This window comes from Hesperophylax consimilis, chromosome 5, assembly GCF_061612785.1.
Source record: "Hesperophylax consimilis isolate HC1 chromosome 5, BYU_Hcon_1.0, whole genome shotgun sequence".
In the NCBI taxonomy this organism is placed as follows: domain Eukaryota; kingdom Metazoa; phylum Arthropoda; class Insecta; order Trichoptera; family Limnephilidae; genus Hesperophylax; species Hesperophylax consimilis.
The window spans coordinates 37,867,290-37,893,161 of NC_142840.1; the positions used below are offsets into that span (position 1 = coordinate 37,867,290).

General features: G+C 34.1%; 2 protein-coding genes across 3 annotated transcripts; one reads left to right on the forward strand and one right to left on the reverse strand.

The window, feature by feature from the left end:
- Positions 1-1,049: 1,049 nt before the first annotated feature.
- Mlp84B (Muscle LIM protein at 84B) lies at positions 1,050-12,556 on the reverse strand. 2 transcript variants are annotated; one of them, XM_089631853.1, is made up of 11 exons: positions 12,404-12,556; positions 10,457-10,590; positions 9,843-10,002; positions 8,268-8,403; positions 7,151-7,247; positions 6,646-6,730; positions 4,884-5,180; positions 4,322-4,454; positions 3,536-3,723; positions 2,991-3,144; positions 1,050-2,091 (listed from the first exon to the last, which is right to left on the reverse strand). In XM_089631853.1, exons 2-11 carry the CDS (start codon positions 10,569-10,571, stop codon positions 1,969-1,971), a joined length of 1,488 nt encoding a protein of 495 aa, XP_089487979.1. In that variant the 5' UTR covers positions 10,572-10,590; positions 12,404-12,556; the 3' UTR covers positions 1,050-1,968. The 2 variants fall into 2 exon arrangements, with proteins under 2 accessions (XP_089487979.1, XP_089487980.1); XM_089631854.1 differs by lacking the exon at positions 12,404-12,556 and adding an exon at positions 11,249-11,378.
- Positions 2,101-2,917, forward strand: LOC149423911 (selenoprotein F). Its single transcript, XM_089631855.1, has one exon. It carries the CDS (start codon positions 2,351-2,353, stop codon positions 2,849-2,851), a length of 501 nt encoding a protein of 166 aa, XP_089487981.1. The 5' UTR covers positions 2,101-2,350; the 3' UTR covers positions 2,852-2,917.
- Positions 12,557-25,872: the final 13,316 nt, after the last annotated feature.

Sequence of the window (25,872 nt, forward strand, 5' to 3'; positions counted from 1 at the left end):
AAGTCTAAATTTTGTATTTTTTTCAATCTCATTGAAAATCAAAAAAAAAATTATATATCAAATATCAATGTAAATTATCGCCAAGTTAATTATTATAACAATCATAAGCTGTGATAGTAAATAAGGTGTGTTAAATTTAAGCATATACTTCGGAAGTGTATTAATTGCTAGATATTTTAGGAGATCCTGATACATAATCAATTAACCCTCAGGCCCCTGGCATATTGACCACTATATTTTTTTAAGATTCTGCGAGACAGTCAGAGAATTTTTGTGTATTTCCGCTTTGCAATAAAATTCAAATACATAATGAAAACATGAATTTTTTAAATAATTAAATTTTGATATCAAACAAAAATTGCTCACCTTACGTTTTTTCGTCTAAAAACTGGAATAAAATTACTAATAATGAGCAAATATATGTATGTATTTTATTAGATAAGTGTAATCTAAACATTATTGCCACCTCACTTTTTTGTTGATTTGTATAAAAAAATATTTTTCTCAAATTGCAGTAGGAACCGTCCTTGGAAGTGTACATTTTAATTCTTCTGTGGTTAACATCTAGATTTTAATATAAAGCTTGGTGTTTTCTCTTTCTAACACCGTTTAGATCATGTTTCTAACCTTGAGAGTAAGAGAGACACCGATGTCTATCAGACCATACGAGCTGCTCCCAAAAGCGAACAAATTAGCCTGGGAGGTTAAGATATGTTCTTTAAGAATAGAATCTAATTATGTTATAGATTTTTAGATAAGTTCATTTAATTGTTTAAAATAATTGTAAATACATACATCTAAGAAAGATCAGTACCTTATTGATTTATTTGTATGTATTTTGAACATAAACCTTCACACCATTACATTACTAATATGTTTTTAAATTTTATTTTTGTTCAACTGTTACGTCCTGTATTTTCTATGTTACGTAATATTGAATTACAAAATGTTGTCTTTTTTTATACAAATCGTGTATGTATTATTTTCGATTTCGATCATTTTAAAATCTAAAATATGTGCATGTTGTAATTTGGATAAGCAATAAAACATTATTAAGTTTTTATTGAAGTTTTATTTTATTTATTAAAATTTACATATTGTAGAATAATCGAAATAATATTGTTCGATTATGTATGAACTTATAGGCTAAAATGTAAGCTGTCCTAAAAGCGATTGTAGATTGTAAAGTGTAGAGTGCCTAGCCAAGGCTCCAAGCTCCAGCGACGTGTCCTCGTGCTGGTTATTTCATCTCCCTTGTAGGAATTTTATTTCTAGCCCCTGGGGGGCGCAGCACAGCTTTGTGAAAATGTAAATATTATCACTGGCGTAGAAAAATAAAATATGAAATGATATTTCCTCAGGCGTGTGGGCCTGGTCGATCGAAGAATAGCTAATTCTCTTGATATATATAATATGTATTATTATAAATGATGATGCAAATGGAATAATAATTACACAGGCCTTCGGGGAACAGCTCGCTGCTGATTCCTGTCTCTTGCGCAGTTGAAACGTTCATGGCGAATTCAGTCAGTCATCCCAATTTCACAATGTCTAATCCGCAAGATTCACTCTTAGTTTGCTTTAGGTAGAAGTAGATTAGGTAGAAGGTAATATATTAAAGCGCATCTTTCTCTGATTGGTTAATTAGGTAAACCGTGAACTATAAATAATAAATATCTGTCTTAATTGTTATTGTGCAAAAAATATAACACTTAAAAAGCATCTTCTTATATTTAAAGTAATTAATTCCCGGACACAGTTTCTCTGTTACACAATTAAACGTGAAAAACCTCACCGCGAACTATAAGTCTATAAACTTGAATGTGTGTATGTTTGTTTGTTTTCATGTAATATACACGATAAACTGGATGTAATAGCAGTTCCCTGATGAGTCTTCCATCTTACATCTAGTTTCATTCAGTCATCACATTGCGAAATATAAATATCTTAGTTGTAAGCTGATTGCATTCAAGACATTGTTAGTGTTCCTGCTCCCATTCCGAAACCAACTCCCTTGGGTCCGTAGTTCCTTCCGTAGCATCCACGGCAGTAAATGTTTCCATCGGGTCCGTCGCAAAGATTGGTGGAGTCCTGTAAGAATAAGAATATTTTAATTTTCTACACATGGCAAGTGCTGTGATAAGAGCTTGTCCAATTTTTTTAGTGGGTTGGTAACATAAATAAACCACTCACGTTGGTAATGTTTACATTTTCTGGCCAATAGAATCCCTAGACGTATTATCTTATCTGTCATAATTCACAATCTATCTATGTGTCACTATTTCTATGGCACCAACTGTCGTTAGTCAAATTTTGTTGTGGCCTGTCACTTTTGCCAAGTAAAATCAAAATGAAATCTTTTAAGAGTGAGATATTGGTGCTTTGTGCATTATCATTCGCGAGCCTGATCCAGGCTGAGTTTTCTTCCGAGGATTGTTCGCAGTTAGGCTTTAACAAAGCCAATTTATTGTGTTCTTCCTGCGACCAATTGAAAGATTTTGGTCTCGAAAGTTTGAGGGATCATTGCCGAGAGTGCTGCCAACGCGATGAGAACTCACCAACCGATAAAAGGTACGCGAGTGCTATTTTAGAAGTTTGCACCTGTAAATTCTCGGCATATCCTCAAATTCAGGCATTCGTCAAGAGTACTCGACCAGCGAAGTTTTCTAACCTCCAAATTAAGTATGTAAGAGGATTGGATCCCATTATCAAACTGCAAGACAAGGATGGAAACGTCCGTGAAGTTATTGCCATCGAGAAGTGGAATACTGATTCAGTAGAAGAGTTCTTGAACACGCATTTGATCATGGATGAAGAGGAGCATGATTATTTAAAAACCAACAGAATATGAGCATTTTAAATGTACTGCAGTTTGTTTGACTGAGCTGCTAAATAATAAATTGTTTTCTTCTTGTTATTTGCGTTTCATTATTTATGTATATATTATTTTATTGATACTTGATTTGAGGGAGATAAAGAGAAATGCTTACCAGTGATTTGTGGCAGTCTGAGCAGTTGAAGCAACGCCTGTGCCAGATCTTGTTCTTGGAGATCATCTGTTCCGCAGCATAGACGGGGAATCCGCAACGCAGGCATCCTGTGCCAGCTGCGGCCTTGGCTCCAGTGAAGACAGCTCCTTCAGAGCTAAAACAACAACAAAAAATGTTCAGTTAGATTTTTCATCTTTGGGTTCAACAGCTTCCCTAAATTTATGTAGCTATATTGTTCTTTCACTTTTACCGTCTTACTAATTCAATTCTTTTACGCCGGTTAAACGTCGGTGTGGTAAAACTGGCCTTAAGCCCGGTTTAATGCAAGTTTAAGAAAAGCCAAGACAGAGAAGATTTCTTCCTTGTATTTATCAATCTTTATCTGATTTTTAATATTTCTGTGTGATACTGCACAAGAAGTCTAACTACCTGGAACCAATGGAAATGGTGAGGCTGATGGAAGTGTGAGGAGATTTTGTAAGATGAAATATTTAAATGAAATAAATAAAAGATAAATCTTCAAGATTCCAAGTAATAATACTCACTGGTGGTTGGTTGGTTCAGAGTCGGCGCACACCAGGGTGGGGGCATGTCCAAAGCCGAAGCCCTTGGGGCCGAACAGCTTGCCATAGCAGGCTCGGCAGTGGACCTCCTTGTCGGGGCCGTCGCAAGCCAGCATGGAGTCCAGCGGGCGGTGGCACTCGGCGCAGTTGAAGCATTTCTTGTGCCACATCTGAAATAATAATTAAGAAATTGTCACTTTATTGATATAAGCTGTAAAATATGGCATGGGGCATATTTGTTGGGTACCTACTTGAGGCAATTAAAATAATATGGGAGGCTACCAAGCTCCATAGTAAGAGCGATAAGGATTAAAAACAGTCTATGATTATTACATTCTATGATTGGTTGCATTTTCTCGTTAGAGAAGAAGAATTCCAAATAATGGATACTATATCATTTTATTTGTGAAGACCATAAACAAGAACTTTCTTCACTTTAAGTACTGCTGCATTCTCACCTGATACTCTATGAGAATCTATGGTCAATTTACAGAACGAAATTGATTCAACTTTGCATTTCTATTTCTTCAAAAAAGTGTTTCTCGCTGATCCATTTCATAGATTCTATGAGATAGATCATAGAAAGGATCAGGTGGAATCCCACCTATGTAGTTAAATTGAAATTTAAAATATATTCCTGACAATTTTAGTTGCGTTTTTTGAAACTAGGGGATTTAGATAGATTTTCTGTCCTAAATAATATTCTTGGATTGTCCGAGTCTGGGTGTAAATTTCGAATAAGTTTAGAAGGTAGATTGTAATTCTTACCGTTCCCTTGGCGAGCTGTTGTTCAGCAGCGAACACCATTCCTCCGCAGCGGGGGCAACCCTGGCCAGCGGGAGCCTTGATAGACGTGGTGTCGGGGTTGTAGAAGGGACGGCTCTTGGAGATCTCATCCTCGCTGGAGACAAAAGATATTGCTAATTAGTCAATACTAAATTAAAATTATGTGAATTGTTCTATTGAGATGTTTGACCATTGGAACTACAATATCAACATCCTATCCTTAGTTGAGAAAAGAACAAGTTGAGGTAGACTGAAAACTTAAAAAGAACTTCTGTTTTTGGATGGGTAAGAGCCATCAAGAATCGGGATGACTTTGAGGGAGGTCTATGCCCAAATCAGAAGGCTCGTGAAGAAGAAAAGAAAAATCATTATCTTTTGGTGTAAAAAATTGTTTACATATTTTGACAGTTCTTATATCTCTGTTAACAAAAAGATTGGCCAAACAAGAGTGTTGCTAGGATTAATAATTGACTTCTGCTGATGAGTAACTACTTCTTGCTTGGGTAATGAGATTTTTTAAAGAAAATTCAGTTGTTAAACTCACGTCAAGCCATCAGTCTGCAGGAAGCCGGATCCGCAAGCGAACCCGTATCCGTGGGGTCCCCACTTCTTGCCGTAGCACGTCTTGCAGTACACCTCGCCGTTGGGGCCGTCGCAGGCGATGATAGAGTCCAGAGTCTTGGTGCAGTCCCTGCACTTGAAGCACTTGCGATGCCACTCGTGGCCCTTGGCCAGCACCAGCTCAGCGGCAAACACCACTCCGCCGCAGCGGGGGCAGCCCTGGCCCGGCTTGGCCATGATAGAGGTAGTGTCGATCAGCGTTGTCTTGGGTGCTTGGTCACTGTTCACAAACATCAAATTTATAAGTTGCTTTCTCTAAAAGAATCATCAAATGATTTATTTGTGCGCTTGGTGATAAGATTAATTAATTAGTTGTTCAAAGAGAATAAATTGTAGGCTAATGTCATAAATACTATCTGAAATGTTAACTTTAATTGTGTGGTATAAAGGTCTTCATAAAGGTTTGGCTTTAGATTCTATTGCTCTGCCATGCAAATTTATACCAAATGAATGAGGATGATCATTCATTTGTAGGCTTTATTTTATTTAGAGACTAGCTGTACCCCACCATGCGTAGCTGTGGCTCAGTCTGTCTCTGCAGATAGAGAATCAATAGCTAGTGTTGCTTTTCCGTATGTCCAACAGATGGTGCTGTTTTTACCTGTCACAGGTGACATCTGTATAATACAGGTATATAAAAACACACGCATGAATGCTACGTTGTGTAAAAATTTCAAAGAAATCAGTGAAGAACTTTTGAAGATTTAAGATTTTGAACAAACGAATATTTACGTTTTTATTTATATCGATTTCATAGTCAAATAATGATTTCTTTACGTTTTATGCGAAGTGAACTGTACAAATTTTATGAATAAAGATCATGCTATTAGTAGATGAAATGAAGTTGGAGAAGTAAATTTTATATTAATTTTTTGGAAATTCTTTATATTGTTTTCAAACTTCTATTATGAATATCTTTTTTTGAAGGTTTGTTAAAATTCTAGTAGAGGATAAATGAATAATAAATAATGAATTGGTATTAAATAAAACAGTGATGCCTATGTTTTTGTGACAATTAAAAAAAGGATTCTTATTCAAATTATATTGATCATGTTTCATGCTCAGGTATCCAATAGCTGGTTCCCAAATACAGACATTGCCGTTATTACAGTTAGATTTAAACAAATACATTGAATTTGTTTGCTACTGTTGGGTTACAGTTTCACATTACATTTACATATGTTGGGTTTACACTGATAAACATTGCAATTTAGTTGGATTTACAAATAACAAATAGGACAGGGTGAGGGTCAGATATACCTCTGCCATTCAATGTCCCTTATATCGCACATGAGGCCGAGAGAAGACATCCCAGAGTGACCGATGCCACGGGGTCCAAATCGCTGAGCGTAGCATCCTGTATAGTTAAGCAGATAAGCGTGAATGCCAAGAGAAATCAATTTTAAAGCAGCGGCAACCATGCACATAGACCCAGGATCATACCATATCCATCTATGACCCTAGGGCAGCACAAATTGTAAACAACGTTGATAGAAAAAAGGGGTTTACTTTTCCGTAGGTACGTACCAATCAATAAAATTAATGAAATTGCCAATCTTTTATTAACACTTTTCTATGGAACTTTTCGAATTTTGTATTTATTCTCACAATTTAGTGTTGCCAGTAGAGACAATAGATGGACATGTCAGAGTAGGTATCGTATTGGCGCATGGCTAGAGACTTACCCACTGGGGTAGCAGTCGCTCTGCAACGCGCCACATCCTTGGCCATAGCCGTAACCCTTGGGGCCGAACTTCTTCCCGTAACACCCTACGGGGACAGAACAAACAGTGTCACACCAAAAGCATTCCAAAACAAAGAACAGTTACATGATATGGATGAATGATACAAGGCTGTATCATATCTCAGAATTATCCAGACTGGTTTCAGATATAAAGCAAAGCGATCACATCAAAAAGTATTTACTAAAGGGTAAAAGATTGAGCTGACAACTATATTTTTCGATTGGGTGAGTTGAATTTTTGTTTTAAACTATTTTATCAGTGAAATTATTCAACGGAGCATTTGATATTTGAAAACTTTGTTTGTACAATTTATATTTTTAGAAATCTTTTAAGCTTGAATTTAATTAATATTTATTATAATAGTGTATTCCAAGATATGATGCAGCAAAGGTAGAGGGGTTCAAGATAAGTGAATAGTGCATTGATTGATTGATGTGTGAATTACCTTTGCAGTAGATGTTTTTGTCAGGTCCCTCGCAACAGTTCACGGAGTCCAGTCCCTTGTTACATTCTCCACACTTGAAACACTCCTTATGCCAACCCTTTAACAATAGTAAATGCATTTCTAGCTACAGTGTTCACAAACAATCGTCTTAAACTTGCAAATGCAAACAAAAGTTACAGTTCTTAACTTAGATGGTATGATCCAAATACGAATGTAATGCCTCATTCATATTGATAGCATCTGGCATCTTCCAGAAATTGACTAATACTGTGACAGTAATGGATCATACCAGAAGAAGATCCCAATAGCGTTTTGACTTCCAATATGAATAAGACATGAATGGACTAACATGAATCCACAATGACATTAAATCCAATCATAAATTTATAATTTACAATATTTTCTGTATCAGAAATGAACCATCATTGATCATAATGATTAACATCATACCCAGACTGTTATCATTTATTCACTTCTAAACAAATTAATGAATCTAACACTTTTTTTATGTGGATGCGTGCATGGACCATAAAAAGTATGATTGGGAATTGAATGCAATGTTGGAGAGATGCAGGAACTTAATATTTGTGAGAACAATATGTTGAAATATTGATTTCGTGCTTCAAACATTTCATTAAAGACACATTTAGGTACCACAAACACGTAAATCTGAATCAGATCAGGTTGTGTACCTCGGCAATAAATATCCAAATCTGGTCCATCGCAGTGCATCGTGGAGTCTAAAGTTCTGTTGCAATTCAAGCACTTGAAGCAGCGCCTGTGATATCCCTGTTGTTTACAAATAACACAAGTTCTTCAAATATTCATTACACTATCACCTTGTAGCATCGACCAAGTATTCTTACATCAATGCCTTGTAGGCAAAGTGTCAAATCGTAAAATTGTTTATGAAGTAACAGTTCTCTCTTTCTATTTGTTTTTATTAAAGTATTTCTAGAGACTAGTGCAATACTTCAATATATAGGAAGTAATAAGTTGATATTGTTTCTTGAAAACACTTTCTTATTGTCAATACTTGTGATTTGTAAAAGTTTTAATTCAAACCAGATAAGTTGGTTGTATAGAGTTTTATATGAATATGAAAGTGGTAACTTACACGTCCTCTGGCGAGCATCTGCTCAGCAGCGTAGACATAGCCTCCGCAACGGGGGCAACCCTGGCCCTCGGGAGCCTTGGCAATCACCCTGGGCTCCATGCAAGCTCCATTGGTTAGCCCGTTGCGCACGGTCGACCTGTAAGCACATTCAAGAAGTTAGCTCTATCCACTCGGTTCGAGGGCTCCACTACTAAGCTCCTGTTACAGCTCTAAGACGTTATTGTGTTTCACCACCAAAACTCAACCAACCTCCCACAGCCTTAGGAATTGTTAAGAAAGCCTTGTGAAATCAGAAACGACTATTATACCAAGATCTAACATTCGGCTGCGTTGCGGCGAATCGAAAGTTAAGGGGTGCGTTTAATTGTGTTACAATATAATATCAGAACTGAAATGAGAGTAAATTAATATGTGATGCTTGGAGCGATGGGACAAGTCCAGAGGGCCCCCGACACCCCTCACCGCCCCCCACATCGTCTCTTTCCGAGGACACTTTCCTTATCCCATCCCAGGTGACATGAGTTAGTGCGACTTGACTCCATCCAAGTTGGTTAGTGAAGCGTTACAAGGCATGCTATTAGCTGCCACTACAGTTTGTTAGACACAACACATGTGATAGAGGAGAGAGTAGAGAGAAGAGAAGAGAAGAAGCTGGAAGCCATGCTTAGCCACTGTAAGAAGTGCGCTCACCGTGTCTTTCTGTTGCTGGTCCCGGTGCAGTCTCTGCAGTTGGGAGGGGAGGGGAAGGGTATCGAGTAGACGCTGAGCCGAGAGCGAGAGCGAGAACACCTGAAGCCCGACGGGACTGTCTCGCAGGAATTATTGTCACAATTCTAACAACTACCGACACACCGCCCTCAACTCACTGTCTACTTTACTTCTACAACTATAACACGTTGTTCTTTTTATGTTTTCTTTTTTTTTATTGTTTAAGTGGATAACATATAACAGATAATGACATACAAAGACAAATAAAAGTTTTAAACTTTTGTGAAAATTTAAATAACTAAATGTAATTTAAAAAGGTACCAATGATTATAAAAATATTAAAGAACGTGTTAAAACTAGGTACAAAGTAAGAAAAGAGCGCTGGATGTCCTGCGCATGATCAGGGTGTACGTGCATCGAGGCGGTGGGTGGTGGGTGGTGAGTGGCGGGGGCCGACACCCAGGGACACCCGGGGACCCAAGGACCCGCGCCCCGGCAGCTAGCTCGTCGGGGGCCGCAAGGCTGCTCACTTACTGCCTGTTTCCAACAAATGAACTAGGTCATGCTGCGTCAAAACTGCTCCCATCTCTTTCTTTGAGGCTTCTAGTATTTACAATTCCCGCTTCATAGGGTTAATGCTATCAAACAGGTTAATGCTAGGGTAGTAACGAATGACTCTATGCTTTACAATAATGATTTGTAATCCGATGCAAGTATGGATCCAAGCGGCTAGTAATTGCAAAAACAGATATATGGATATTCGACGGAGATAAGGAAAGTATTTCTCAGGCCGAGTCGAGTAAAGTATATTATACGAGTAGATACAGTGGAACAATGAAGGAGGATCACACAAAGCACGCTACTTACGCTTCACTGACATCTGAGCCCAGCTGGACTCCAATCAGGCACCCGCCACCGCCGGATCCGTATCCCTTGGGTCCGTACTTGCGGCCGTGGCAGTTCTTGCAGTACAGCTCTCCCTCGTGCTCGGTGCAGTTGGTGGAGTCGAGCAATTTGCTGCACATTCCTGTAATAATAACAACAACTCCGTGTCATACTCTTTTCCTATATCAACCATTTCTCACTGCAATGAATTCCACTTATAAAATGGCTTTTTCAATATTTTTTCATAAGATTGCCAAGAGAAGGTGAAAAATATGTTAACTAAATAATAAACTTTGTTATTAATTTCCTTTGCCAACATTGTTATTTCAAACAACTGTGGCTATATTATTTCAGACAGATACATTTTTCTTCTCTTCTCAAAGTTTTAATACTTTGAAAACCGTCGCTAGATGTCAGGCAAATGCACTTTTCCAAAACGATTTTATTTTTCAGTTTCAGAAGTTTTATGAGAGTTACTAGAATCCATTAAATTTTCATAATACTTTTATATTGGATTTAAAAAAAATCCTATTTTCTACCGTGCCTTCTTTAGTTTTTCGTGTTTATCTACATACTGTCAGGATGTTTGGACTTACCGCATTTGAAGCACATCTTGTGGAACTTGAGTCCTCCAGCTACACGCTCTTCAGCAGCATACACAGACTTGCTGCACTTGGGGCATTTGGGGTTCTCAATTGGCTTGAAAGGCATTTTGAATTAGTTGTTTGGCCTGGAAAGAAAAAAAACACAGTTAATATTCAATAAATAAAAAAAATTACCTCAATGAAATTAATATTTTTCTTATCAGACATTATTATTTTTAGGTAATGATTTCGTTTTAGTTCTAAGCATTTTTTTTTTATTTATTTTTTATTTATTGAATATACAAACACATTACAATAATTTACAAATGTAGATATTTCGAGGCTGATTGCGAAAAAATTAGAAATTTTTAACAAAAAATTGCTCAACTCAATTGAGAAATTATTTCTCGTGTTTGAATGTTTTTTAAAACAATCAATGACAACAAGGAGTTTAATGAAAGAATGTTTGTTGTTTACGAATGCCCGTTACGTTGTCAGCCGAGCGGGTTACGCAACAAATTACGCTCGGTAAAAAATAATATCGAAAGTCGCTGCGCGTATGCCAAAAACTTTCTCCCGAATTCGAAAAGAAAATTTTTATTTCATTCGGCCGGTGCCAAAATACCGAAGTTACAGGTAACCGACGCCTAAATATAAATAACTTCAACTAACTAGGAACTATAAACCCGAGTAGTTAGTAGCTACCCAGTTCCTATTATTTTTTCGTCAGTTGGTATTCTTTTTGAATTCGATTTATTACGCGGGAAGAAGTGAACTATCTTGTCAAAGGCTGGTAATATTTACGTTTGATGTTTTGTGAATATATGAGCTAATTTACTGGAGGAGTGTGATATTCCGTAGCGAGGGTCTGAGTGAATGATTCCTATCGAGGGATACAGTATAATACTGCGCGTTATTTATAAGTAGGGCGAACTATTTATGAGCGCGCCAAATTTGGAGCCGTTACCCCATCCTTCCCCTCCCCACACACCCCTGACTTCCCCTCCCCTACACCCACACCGCATATTGGGTTACATTCAAGGAAAATTCTATAGAAAAAAACATCTTTCATCTCCATTAAACCAAAGAGAATTTCAATGAATGCGATAAAATACGCACGAAGTTTTATTTATTTCCAAGACATTTTTTTTTCGAAGCGTCTTTTTAAAAAATATTAAATTCAACACCAAAACTTGCTAGATTGTTGTTTTAAACAAATTCTCAAATTTAGTGTCAAGTTTCTTACCCCCAAAATATATTCCAAAATTTCAATTTCTGACATACTGTTCATTCATTACAATTTTTACTCTACTGTTATTAGAATTTATGATATTTGTAGCTCGAGATGTGTACCACAGCTTCGTGAAATTGTTGCCGTTAAATACTTGGCAAGCTGCCATTTGTTTGAAGTTAAATTCTTTTATTGGGGCGAATAAACACAAACCCTTTCTATTTTATAAGTAGACTTTTAAATTACTACTACAGCAATTTACAAAAAATCCACTGATAAACATTAAAACTAATTATATGAAAGTGTAAGTATCGTGGAAATGACGTGAATTTTACTTCAAAGATTATGGAGTTTTGATAAGAGGGACGATTTTTCTTTCACTTTGCATCACATGAAACATGGACACAGAATTTTCCGAGATTCCACAAGTAGAAATCGAAACAAATCGTCGACTCTAGAGTCAAATTTTCTGTGAAAGTTGTCCAACAAGTCCACGGTGAACATCCCTTAAGAACTAGTAACACAACGTAGCTAACACTTTTCCTCGCTTACAGAAGTCACAACACAAATTGCTGCTCGAATTCACAAAACACTTATAATTCTTCTTCCCGGTTGCAAAAGCGAAGATTGACACTCGAGTTAGCGGAGAATTGGTTTAGATGAAAGACACTCAGAAGTAATTATTATAGAGAGAGCACAATCCACTGAAGATTGGAAGAGGTATCTACCTGGTCGGTCGTGTAATGTAGTTGTGCCGGACGAGATCGCCTGGGAGTAGATTGGTTAGTTGCTGTCGTTGGCTGATAGATGTCGACCGTCACTGACTACTTATGTTCGAATGGCTGGCCTGATGGCGGGCGGCTGGTAGTCTATGGGCGCGGTGCACACGGCCCTGCGTTCCCCGCCCCCGCCCCCGGCAGCCCCCGCCCGCCTTGTCGCCCTCCCCCCCAATCCCACCACTCCCCCCGGCAGGTGAACTGCTCTTGGTGCCGCCTGCATCCACATCAGTCCAGCAGGCAACAACCAACCAAACGACCCAAGGTGAAATCATACCCCACACAACAAACAAACAAATACCTAAACCATAGCAGCGGCAGCTGGAACACGAAGCGGTACATTCGACTAACACCTTATCCAGAAGCCATACATTTCTTCTTCGAAAACAACAAAAAAACTCACTTCAAATAAGCTCATTGAAAAAAATGAAGTGGCAACATCAAATTTAATTCTGGATGCTTAGAATTCCAGTCGTATCAATTTCAAAACTTATCCGGAATTCCTAAAAAAACTGCATAATTTCGGATACTTCCATTCTTTTTTTTTCGGTGAACAAGAATAGCAGAAAGAGAAGGTTGCATGTGCGAGTCTTTGGGCGGGGGCGGCAGACGATGGGCGGAAGGGAGACGGAGCCGATGAGTCAGGGCGGGGAGGAGACGACAGAGGAGGATGAGTCAGAAGCGAGGAAGAGGGAGCCGCATTACTCAGCTGTGAGAAGTCAGCTGTCTCTAGTACCTGCCATTGTTTACACTCGTCTTCAAAACTGATACACGCTGATTCATAACTTAATGACTTGCCCCAACCAGCGTAACAAATAATAATACCCGCCGAAATTACCGCTAATTACTCTCCGTACCTATGACAAATCTACTAAAATAACCTCTTAAAACTATAACGTAATCGTGATAAAAGTGTCTCTGTTAATTTTCAGTACCTACATAAAAGTGCATCATTCGATAGAATAGTGTAACATAACGTACTCGTATGAAAAATTGTCTAACAGGCACTTCACGTATTTTCCGGAATGATTTTGAAAAGTTTAGGCTAGATCCAAAGTTTTGGTTTATGTACGTATATGGTTACTAAATTCACGGAGAAAAATGTTTATTGTTCATCTAGTAAAAATCTCCTCAAATTATTGATAATTCTGTTAAAAACGAGATCGTAGGCCTTTAACGAATGAGTTAACAGGCTTCCTGATAAACTTTTAGTACGTTTTGAGTACATTATCAATCCAGTTTTTAACCGGTTTACCGATAATTGGAAGTGATTCTTAATAAATTAGCAACACTCTTTCTTCTCCGATTACTGTTTTTGTTACAGTTTTTCTGTTTGTTTTGGATACATATTATAAAAATTCTTTCATACCATTAAACCTAACCGTAGCCATTAATCCCAAGATAAACATTTCAATGAAGTTTCCGGAAAATTACGTAGGTGAGTACCGAATAAAATAATTACATATTATTATCGAATGTTTTCGACTTAATGATAACAAGGCAGAATTTCAAATCAAAACTTTTTTTAATTAAATTTTTTATTTTTTATTATAAGCACCCGCTAAACTACCAAAGCAGTTTGTCAGCAGTATAATATTTAAAGTGCACATAATATACAATAATAATTTAATTTAATAATAATTTTCCCGTTATTAAAACTCTGATCTTCAATGTTAGAATAGTAAAACTAAATAGGAAAGTTCTAAAATATTTTTTAAAAATTTCTCTTTCGTTTTCGGCACGAATGAATGAAAATCTTGGAAGTGATAATTAACCCACTATCCTAGATCCGGTCAAGCTAAAAACTTGACGCATAGAATCTTTGTCGATGACAATGCATTCTAAAAACTTTTGGTAGCAATCACGTTCATACACGCCGACTTTTATGCATATCTCTGAAATCGGATGGCATTACTGCTGTAGATATACGACATAATTGTCCGTCCAAAAGGATTACTTTAATTAATTATTATATTTTTATGACATTATTGAATTAAATAAGGAGAAAGCTCAATATTGCATAAAAACACAAAAAATAATCACGATAACATTTATAGAAGTTGAATTGTTTTATATGACTATCTTAAGTAAAGTTTCCAAACAATTTGCTCCGGTGATCAATTATTACAATTTTCTCCAGTAACATTGATCAATTATTAAATTTTTCTCCAGTAACATCGATCAATTATAACATTTTTCTCCGATAACATTGATCGAATATTACAATTTTCCACGGCATCATCTTTAATTAATTATTATATTATTATGACATTATTGAATTAAATAAGGAGAAAGCCAATATTGCATAAAAACACAAAAAATAATCACGATAACATTTATAGAAGTTGAATTGTTTTATATGACTATCTTAAGTAAAGTTTCCAAACAATTTGCTCCGGTGATCAATTATTACAATTTTCTCCAGTAACATTGATCAATTATTAAATTTTTCTCCAGTAACATCGATCAATTATAACATTTTTCTCCGATAACATTGATCGAATATTACAATTTTCCACGGCATCATTGATCAATTATTCCAATTGTGTTATTATACTTATGGTAATTATAGCAATGGGTTAAATAAGGTAAATTTGTGTTAAATACCTTTAAATGTCATTTAACTAAGTTTTTTGTCCTGTTCCTTTTGATATAAATATAACTATGATAACTGCTATAATCTGATACACAAATGATCCACCAAACCAAATAAACAATACGTTTTACTTATCAATGAACTCGTAAACTTTTATATTGAGAAATGAAATGTTTGCTCTTATCTTTCACTATCGGTATTTTATCTAGAAATTATTGGGAAATAAATTGATAACCAAATAAAATATGAATCTTGCAGTTAAGATTGCAAGTCTTCACCGGTCACTTTAATTTTTTCTGTTTGTTCGTGCAATATTTTTGCAATCGTAAATACATTTGAAATATTCGCGAATCTGTGACAATTTTTTCGTTTATAACTGAATTGAATTAATTAACCGTCTGAAATTCTTGAAAGTTTTGAGTAGCGAATAGAGAGCAAGGAACCCATTTTCAGACTGTAAATTAGAATTGTTGTTAAATCCTGACTTAATAACTTGGCAGTCTTATAATGCATAAATTATTTGTAAACCCAAATATTTGCTTAAAGTTTAACCATTAGTTGGTACCTACGCAAGTTAATTATAACGAATCGCATTGCAATGACGTCCAATGGCAACATTTATTTTAACATCAATTAAAAATAGATGCAAATAATTTTTATTTATTTTTTTATTCTTTATATTGGCTTTCACCCATTAAGAGTGATCTTGGTCATACATTACAACATTTTTCTTATTAATAAATACAACAAATTACAGGATAAAATTGATTACACAACATAACATAACATAACGTAACATAAATAAACCAATCATAACATAAACATAAACATAAACATAAACATAAACATAAACATAAACATAAACATAAACATAAACATAAACATAAACATAACATAACATAACATAAACATAACATAAACATAACATAACATACTTAACATAAACGGTACAGAGCTGTTAACAGTAGATTATCACAACATTATAAAAATAGGAACCTGTGTATAATATAAGTGGGCGCTTTTCGTTATTTAACCAAAGATTTTTCTAAAATTAGTAGCGATTTTTTGAAACAGAATTATGAATTTGGCAATCTTATAAACAAACACAGCATATGGGAGTAAACAATTGTGATTATAAAACATAAAGATAAACATAACACAAACATACCATGAACATAACATAAACTTATCATAACATAACATGAACATAACATATCATAAACATAAACCTACCATAAACATAACATGGGTGTAACATAAACATAACTTAACAAAAACAATACAGAGCTGGTAATAATAGATGCAAATAATATTTTTGGTTCTTTCCACAAAATTTATTTATGACTAGCTCTAGCTCAGTCTGTCTGTGCAGATAAAGAAACAAAAGCGCATTTTGACAGATAACGCTGTTTTTTTTAAAGCGTATTATTAGCTGTTACAGGTGATATCTATAAAATATAAATATATGAAAATAGACGCTTATTCTAATGCAAAGTTGTGTCAAAATTTCAAAGCAATCGGTGAAGAATTTTCGGAGATTTAAGATTTTGAACAAACGAACATTCACATTTTTATTTATATAGTCACATTGCATTTTTTATTACATTTGTCTACTGAAAATTACCCAATAATATCACAATACATAGCAAATAGGTAATACGAATTGAAAACAGTAGAAAATTAATGAAGAAATTGGTAGGGATCAGTTACGAATTAGCTACATCTGAATAAAGTAAAGAATGACAAATTTCACAAACTTAATCAGTAATAGGTATTATGATTTCTGAATATTGCTTTGATGAAATACATTATTCATACAATTTCATAAGTTTATCTAGTTTCAGCGAAGTCCAGTCCTGATTAATGTGAACCTATTCACAAAAGTAGTTTTGAATAAGTCTTTGTAATTTTTCAGTCCGTAGTTGTTTTTCAGTAGTGTGCATATTACATGTGCATTTTATTTAAATGTTTTCCCGTGTTATTATGTCTTGTCAAGTCAATATTAGTTCCTAGCTAGGCAGATTGCCTGTTTTAAGGAACCAAATGTACCAAGACTATAATTTGATATAAATATATCTCTTGCCATGAATTCTTGACACAATCGCAACAATCTAAAAAATGAAACTTTAATTCAAAACAATTCGAAGTTCCAGGGTTCATTAAACCAGAGTGACATAATACAAACACACCCAAAATTAGTATTTTTAATGATGTGTTAAATATTTTGTACCTCGTTTTTATTATAACAGTTTATTCGATCGTTATTAAGCTTTATGTGGTTCAATAAGTTGTTCCACGTTTAAAAGCAAATATTTTAAAGAAATCATAAGTAGGTACCGCGGTACTTTCTTAGACTTTCATTATCATTTGAATGAGTTCTATTCTAATTTTCAAAAACGATTGAGTTGGTTTTAGGGACGCGGAATTCTATGGTGGGAAACAACAATTTAGGCGGGAAAATGGGATTGAAAACGGTTTTAATTAATAGTAGAAATGATTCAATACGTATAATTTGAAGAGAGTTAGATATATAACAAGAAAATATTTTAATCAAAAGCCGTGCAGCTGTTCCTCTTAACATTAACACAAATTTTATTATAACCCCAAAATATGTTTGAGTATGTACTTGGTAATCGGTAATATAAGTTCCACCATATTCATTTCTAAGATATCTGAAAAGGCAGTTAAAATTCTTCGTGCACATGTTGTCTCATGTGATATTTTCACTTTCTCAATATTGTACGGAAATAGTGGTGCCACTGCGGGGTCATCGTTCGTTCCTTCGTCCGTTTCTCCAGTCCCACAATACCCACAGTGTCCCCATGAAACTTCGCCAGAATCTTGTGCTGTCTGCCATGGTCTATTTAAAGGAAGACTGAACACGAGTTCCACCCAGCTTAGTTATAGTTTCTAGTTGATGACTTATAGCATTTTCTCGTATTAATTAACTGTTTCAGTCGACATGATTCTTATTCATTAACGAAACTTCTAAAAAGATTATGTCTCCGATAGAAAGGGGATTAGAAGAGGTAGCGTTGTATTCGTTAAAACTTAATTGATTTTTTGGTAAAATTTTAGAATTTCGCTTCAATCTTAATACTGACAAATGATTGAAATAACAAAGATAACGCTTTTAATTTAATTCTTTAAAAATATCACATTTAAAAGTATTTCAATAATTCTTTTTGTGTTTTCCCGTTCCTGAACCTTGAAATTTTCCAATGATTCATGACTTGACAAACATTGATGTTTTCGTCAGTCATTGGAAGTCATGTCATTTATCTGACGAATGACAGAGTCCATCATCAATTGAAGTACTAAAAATAAATGACAGTCGTTCTGTTTTGACGTATCATCAAATTTTAAATATTTACGAATAAACTTTTTCTTAGTAAAAAAATCAAATCAAAAACAATATTGATACATTAAGGCGATGCCATACGTAGGTAGTAATTCAATATCATGTGTTTTTGGTTTGAAAATTTGGTCGCCTAGAAATGTTTCAGATGCTTTAATTAAATACTGCGAGTAGAATACATCTTGGCCTTTGAAATAATCAAGTATTTTTTAGATAAGTCTTTTTATAAGCCCAGAAAAAAATAATGTAAAAGGCCTATGAAAAGTGCTTTAAAGTTCAAAATCTCCTACTTACGAACCCATGTTCGGTTATTATTTTATTGTATATTGTGGCAAATTAAGTTATTTATAAAATGATCGAAAAAAATTAAACATTTATGCCTGAACATCCACAAAATAAAATAAAAGGCACTTTTTGACCATGTTTTTTACTTGCTTAAATCAGAACAGGCGGATGGTGTTAAGCGGGAATTCAAACGTTATCGCCATCTACGTAAGGGTTGTTATTGATAGCGGCTCAATTTAAAATATTACACGACGTAGTGCATCGCCTTAATAAATATTATAATGGCTTAGCAAAATAAGTGTTTCTACGCTAGTGAAGACAACAACTAACTCTTGAGTTTCTTGAGGAGTTAAACACAAGATTATAGAGTGTACAAATAATAATGTATCTGAATGAGATGACAAGTAGTAAAACGATTTGAATATGAGATTACTGCTTTTGTTGATGATGTTATGGGTGTTCAATTTCTTAGTAAGGATTTTAATTATTTTTTTTAAATTACCAAATATTGTATCTCTTTCTAAATATAAATTTTGTGATTTTTTAATGATAAACTTATGTTTATAAGACAAGGTTTTTTATGCACAGCACAAAGGAAAACAAATTATTATAAGCAATAATTAGTCGACTGAAATATCCATACGAATTGAAAATATCTCCCGAGTAAAAATAAATGCCGCCGACGGGAATTGTCGATGTCCGGTCAGGTGCTCTAGACCACTGGGCTACGTCGGCTTATTTCCAACACGCCAAATAATTCAATATGTACTAGTACTTCAATCTACAATTACTGCTTATTATATTTTATTCACATGTAAACAACCAACTTTATTTTAAAATATATATATGAAAATATATTTAGTAGATCACTGTGCTACAACTCTCTCTTGCACCGCAGCTCGAGGGATTGATTTAGACGTCCGTCATTCCTCACACCTTCCTCTCCTTAACTTAAAAAGACCCTTCACGCAGTATCCCCAAAGATGATATAGGCCCTGAGGGAAATTATTGGCGAATCAGTGGCGCGCGGCAAAAATGTTGCGTTGCCATCATTAAAATAAATAATTAATTTTAATTATAACACGTAACAATCGATCTTTCCGTTGGATTTATTTAAATTATTTCTGATGAACGTATTACTAAAATCTAAAAAAATTCTAAAGAGATCCCTTGGGAAGTTACCGATTCATCGTCTAGAAAAAAAAACTGGTGCTTACCGCTAATTGCATAGTTGAAAAACGTTTTATAAAATTTAGAACGGTTTTACATAAAATATTTTAATGGTGAGGTCCTATTTTATTAATCTTAAATATAAACAACTTAGATCCGTTGGGATCCCTCTAGAAACACTTGTGATTTTAGTAATAAGTTCATCATAAATAATTAAAATGTGAGCGTCGATCTTACCTACGTTATTAGAGTATTATGTCGCCTTAACTAACTGCAAATGTTGTATGCATTGGGATACGAGCTTCTGGTGTAGCTTTAAGCTCTAAACAAACACTATCGTGACTACGACAGGGTTTTAACATTCCACAGAAACGGTTGTTAAAAGTTATCGGTTTTCCAGGATCTAAAATAACAGCGTGTGACTAGTTAAATCCACACCCGGAACGAATAGTTTCCTAACAATCCACGACATATCGTTAAAGTTCCTAACATGTTGTAGTTTCACTCTCGAAAGGAACAAAATCGAATATGTGAATGAATATTAATTAGTTGAGTTAATACGGAGAATATTGAGAATTGCGAATCTCTTCAAAATATTTGTATTCCGGTTAGATACGGGATTGCACGTCGATTCCAGATAAACTTTTAATAAATTCCTAATATATCGGGACACGTGTTCAAGCTCGTGCATTTGACTTGATAATATATAATGACAAATGAACGCGTGTTCCGATAACGTGATAATATATTCGTCATTTACTTAAGTTTATCCCGCTTTTGACCGGATTACGAATAATTTTAAGAGATTCTTAATAAATTAGCAATACTCATTTTTCTCTATGTATATTCTTGGCTAATTTCTTGTGGATTTTTTTGTGAAATTTCGCTCCAAAAGCACTCTTAAAATCAATACAACGACTGCATACATATACTGTAGATAGACTCCATACAAATACTGTGATTAGACTGCATAGGTACATATTCCGTTGTTAGACTGCATACATATACTGTAGTTAGACTGCATTCATATTCTGATGTTAGACTGCATACATATACTGTAGTTAGACTGCATTCATATTCTGATGTTAGACTGCATACATATACTGTAGTTAGACTGCATTCATATTCTGATGTTAGACTGCATACATATACTGTAGTTAGACTGTATTCATATTCTGATGTTAGACTAAAAATATACTATAAATATACATACTTACATACCTCTTCAAACACAAAACTACTTTTGACAATATCCAAACTGCTCGTGATACTAGAACCAAAGGATATAATTTCTTACAAATCCCTTTCGCTAAAACAACTTTTGGCCAGAGAAATTTTAGATATTTTGCAACAAGGCTATATAATGCTCTCCCATTAGCCATTAGACTGAACGATTTTTTTTTTAATATAAAACAGACATCAAGTCTTGGATCATCAGCCAAGGCAGATCCAAGATCAAAATTTTTATAAAAATCCCTTCATAAGTATGTACTCCAACTAGATGCTGATTAACTAATTTATCATTATTATTTATTATTCTTTATCATTTTCACAATGTCATTTAATGTAATGAAATATTATATGTATCAAAAAATATGTAAACATTAATTTATGTATCAAATACGTCTATCTCGACATAGGTTTATCCTAGTGAGACAGACATCGAAAAAAAAACCTGTAAAAAAACTTTATATTGATAATAAAAAAAAATAAAAAAAGACTGCATACATATACTGGAGTTAGACTGCATTAATATTCTGATGTTAGACTGCATACACATACTCGTACTGTAGTTAGACTGCATACATACTTTAAAGAATCCCAAAATTTGGTGTTAACTTATTTATTTACAATACTCAAATTCGTTCAACAGTGGTATGTATAGACACTCAGTATCGCGCTGATAAAAAACCATCATCAGAATCGAAACGTTGTAAAATTGGCAATATTCGTGTTTAATGACAAGATCTGAATAGCCAGGTGCTTCCCAACCCTCCTCTCCCACATCTCCTTCCCTTTGCCACTCAATTCAGTCTCACAACATACCCCTATTAGAGATGCCATAGGCCAACTGACTCTGGTCAGTTGGCAGATGAGTTTTATTTATTTATTTATTCACGCACTTGAGGATTTTTACATGAAATAAATGTAAGTAATACAGTTATGTTAACTAAATATTTGTTAGTAAAGCACATAAGTAAAAGTTACAAAACACAACGCATAAGTTAAGCACATTTGAATAATATAAAAACTCATACAATTCGTAAAAGGAATTATAAAGATTTCTTTTCATCACTAATAAGGAATCTTTAAACATGTCTACAACATTTCGAAAATTCTTTCCTAATATTATGCAGTCGGTTTATAGGTGTATTTTTTTTACACTAACCTTACACGGGAGGTCCTGAGGAAAATGATTTCCCTCAAGGCCTATGTCATCTTTCAGGATGATGTTATAGGGTCTTTTTAAGAAAGGGAAGGAGAGTAAGTTCTCGGAAGGAAAAAGGTATGAGGGATGGATAGGAAACTAGGGATCAGTGTATTTAGGAGTGATCTACGAATGATCTATCGTTCCCGCTGAGGAGCAAAGCGATGGGTCAAGAGATATCAATTGGAGAGGTAAAAGCGACGAGTCAAGAGATATCAATTGGAGAGGAAAAAGAGATGGGTAAAGAGATATTAATTGGAGAGGTAAAAGCGATGGGTCAAGAGATATCAATTGGAGCGGTCAGAGGGTCTCCCGAAACCAGCCTTCGCCTTGTTTTGAGTTTCACCTTGAATTCTGTTTTCAGTTTTAATTTATGCGGTGGTATATTTCAAAGATTTGATATTTTTTATTTATTCATTTATTGGGCTTTTAAGTACCTATATAACAATTACAAATTTAATTTTTAACAACAGTATAAAACAAACAATAGAAAATCGAAATAAAATATAATGATTTCTCATACATTATTTATATTTAAAAAGTGGTGGACTAATTTGGCTTTAAATGTATTGAAGTTTAAATTAAATATGTCAGCGACATCACTTAGTTCATTGCCCAACCTATGTATTCTTTCTAACACAGAATTCGCAGCGAAGTTATTGTTGTAGAATAAAATATTCCGTCTAGTATATTTTGGAGGTATATGTAAAGATAGCAAGTTTATAGTGTCAGGGCAGTCTAACCTTGAATGAACAATTTTATATAATAAAAGGAGATCAAATATTTTTCGCCTTTCAGATAATTTCGATAAGTTAGGTTTACTGCGTAAATTGACATAATTGATTTCAATAATAGGAATACCAATTTTGAAATTAATAAAAAGTAAAAATTTATTTTCAATTTGTAAACAATGAGAGTTGAAATGAGGACACCAAATGGTTGAATTGTATTCAACCTGACTTCTAACCATAGATGTGTATAGTAATTTTATAGTTTTTATGTTATTAAAGTCTTTAGCGATTCTGAGAATGTATCCAATCATTTTTAACTAGGATATGATCTTCTACCTTACCTATATATCTAAACTGCACTTTCGTTAAAAATCTTAGAATAGCTGACGACATTGATGATCTAAGTAATGAATATCGTAATTTGGTATTATGAAGTCATAATTGAAAATATTTGGAAAGTCATATTTTTATACCATAGGTACCTAATAAATAACGTTTTTTTATGCAAGATTCTTCAAGGTCTGGTGAAGACCTAAATTGCTACTCTTATAATGTGTAATAAAACAGGAATTATTGGCACAACGACCAGCCATATATTATTCTAAAGTCAGATTTAGATTCAAGGTAAATTTCTAAAATTGAGACAGCGTTATTATATTTTTAGCACACACTTTCAATAATTATAAAGACACAATTCAAGGAACTTTTTGAAACTTCGAAGGGAATATTTTGTACCTCAAATACACAGAATAAAGAAAACGGTGATGTAAAATAATCATTAGACTATCAGATGGACTCAATAATTATGGTAGCATTCTTGAAATGATAAAAGATATGTTATTTCTAAACGGGTGTGTAACAATTTACAACGTGGAAAATATTCGCCCCCTAGAGGTAATTTTCATTAAAACGGCGCTACATAAATGACCCAAATATTATTAATCTATATTATATGAAATATAAACTATGAACTACAGCTTCCACAAGAATAAATTAATGCGAGTACTCTGAACTTAGGAAGTTATAGAAAATTAAAAATATTATTGTAGAAAGCAATCACTTTGTGGTTTGACATATTTAATAAAATAAAATATTTTTTGTTTTAAAACCACGATATTTATTAATTTAAGAACCGACCGGTTTCGCTTTACTTAAGCATCATCAGGGTACAAATTAATACTAAACAAGAAGTACATAATGTGTGTATATATATATAACAAAATATAGAGGGAGACAACATGATACAAATATAAGCAACACAAAGACGGTCATAAAATACATTAACATTAGTGCACAAGTAATGGAAAAACCGCTAGATAATTATGTAGACTAATGGGTTACATCAATAAATCGGGAGAAACATTCTAGCAACAACCCATTAGTCTACATAATTATCTAGCGGTTTTTCCATTACTTGTGCACTAATGTTAATGTATTTTATGACCGTCTTTGTGTTGCTTATATTTGTATCATGTTGTCTCCCTCTATATTTTGTTATATATATACACACATTATGTACTTCTTGTTTAGTATTAATTTGTACCCTGATGATGCTTAAGTAAAGCGAAACCGGTCGGTTCTTAAATTAATAAATATCGTGGTTTTAAAACAAAAAATATTTTATTTTATTAAAATTAAAAATATATATTTATAACATTTGTAGACGTTAAAACGTTGACTTCATCAAACACATATATATATATTTAAATCGTTGACTTTAAATTAATTTTAATTCATAAAAATCACGTACTTAAATATGGATAAAGATGGTAGCTATCGCTCGAGTGGATAAAAGATGGCGCAAAAGTCATCACCCTATCGGAAGATTCTGGTCTTGTTTTTACAAATGGCGTCTTCTGTCACGACTTTGACATGTGTGAAGTAAACAGAAACAGAATACTCGTTGCCAAAACCATGGATAATAATTATTTTTTATTTACAAACAAAGTTACTGCTTTAGGACATCGAGTGAGTACGTCCACCGTAGTATAGTCTACACATTATATATAAGATTATAAGTTGTTTTCACGACACGTTAACATGGTAAGCGAAATATAATTTTTCAACACTTAAATGAGACAAATTGGAAGTTGATAAATATTTATAATTGAAAGTGGTGTTACAAATTGTCCACTTTCTCGAAAGATTCAAATAAATTGGTAATGACTGTTTGTATTGGTTTGATAGATTTTTGTATGTGTTTGTTGGCTATCAGATATCTCATTGAAGTTTTGATAAATAAAAATGGAAATACGTGCAAACTTTCGCTTCTTCATTTTTAAACGTTGTTTACGTCTGTCTCAAATAAAGTTGTGTATTCTAGTAATGTTGATTTTTACACGAAAACGTGTCGGATCTTGATCAATTTTTATTTTAGCATTTTAGTTGGCAGAATAATCTAGTCACAATTTCTTATTGAAACGTTGAATATTTAGCAGTTCGATTTAATACAAAAACAGATACACATTACTGCATCATCCCGTCTCCTGTACCCCCAATGTACTCCAGAGCGGCAATTCCGGTTCTAATTAAGGAAAATAAATTATCTTTGACCTTAAAATTAAAGGCTTTTTCATAATCATTTGAGGGAAATAGAATAGCAGTTAACATAAAGTGGTTAATATTTTTAAGGTTGGATATTATCCCCAGAAAAGGAATCTACACAAATTAAATATAAAGAATGTTGAATAATTAGTGAAAAATCCACAAACTTTGACAAATCTTTCTCAAACAAGCAAAATGTTAGGGTCGATGACTTTTTAAAATGATTACAATTATTTAAGTGTATAGTAAACTTTTGTATGCAAATACCAAACGTTGTGTTGCTACTTTCGAACACTACCTAAATCATAT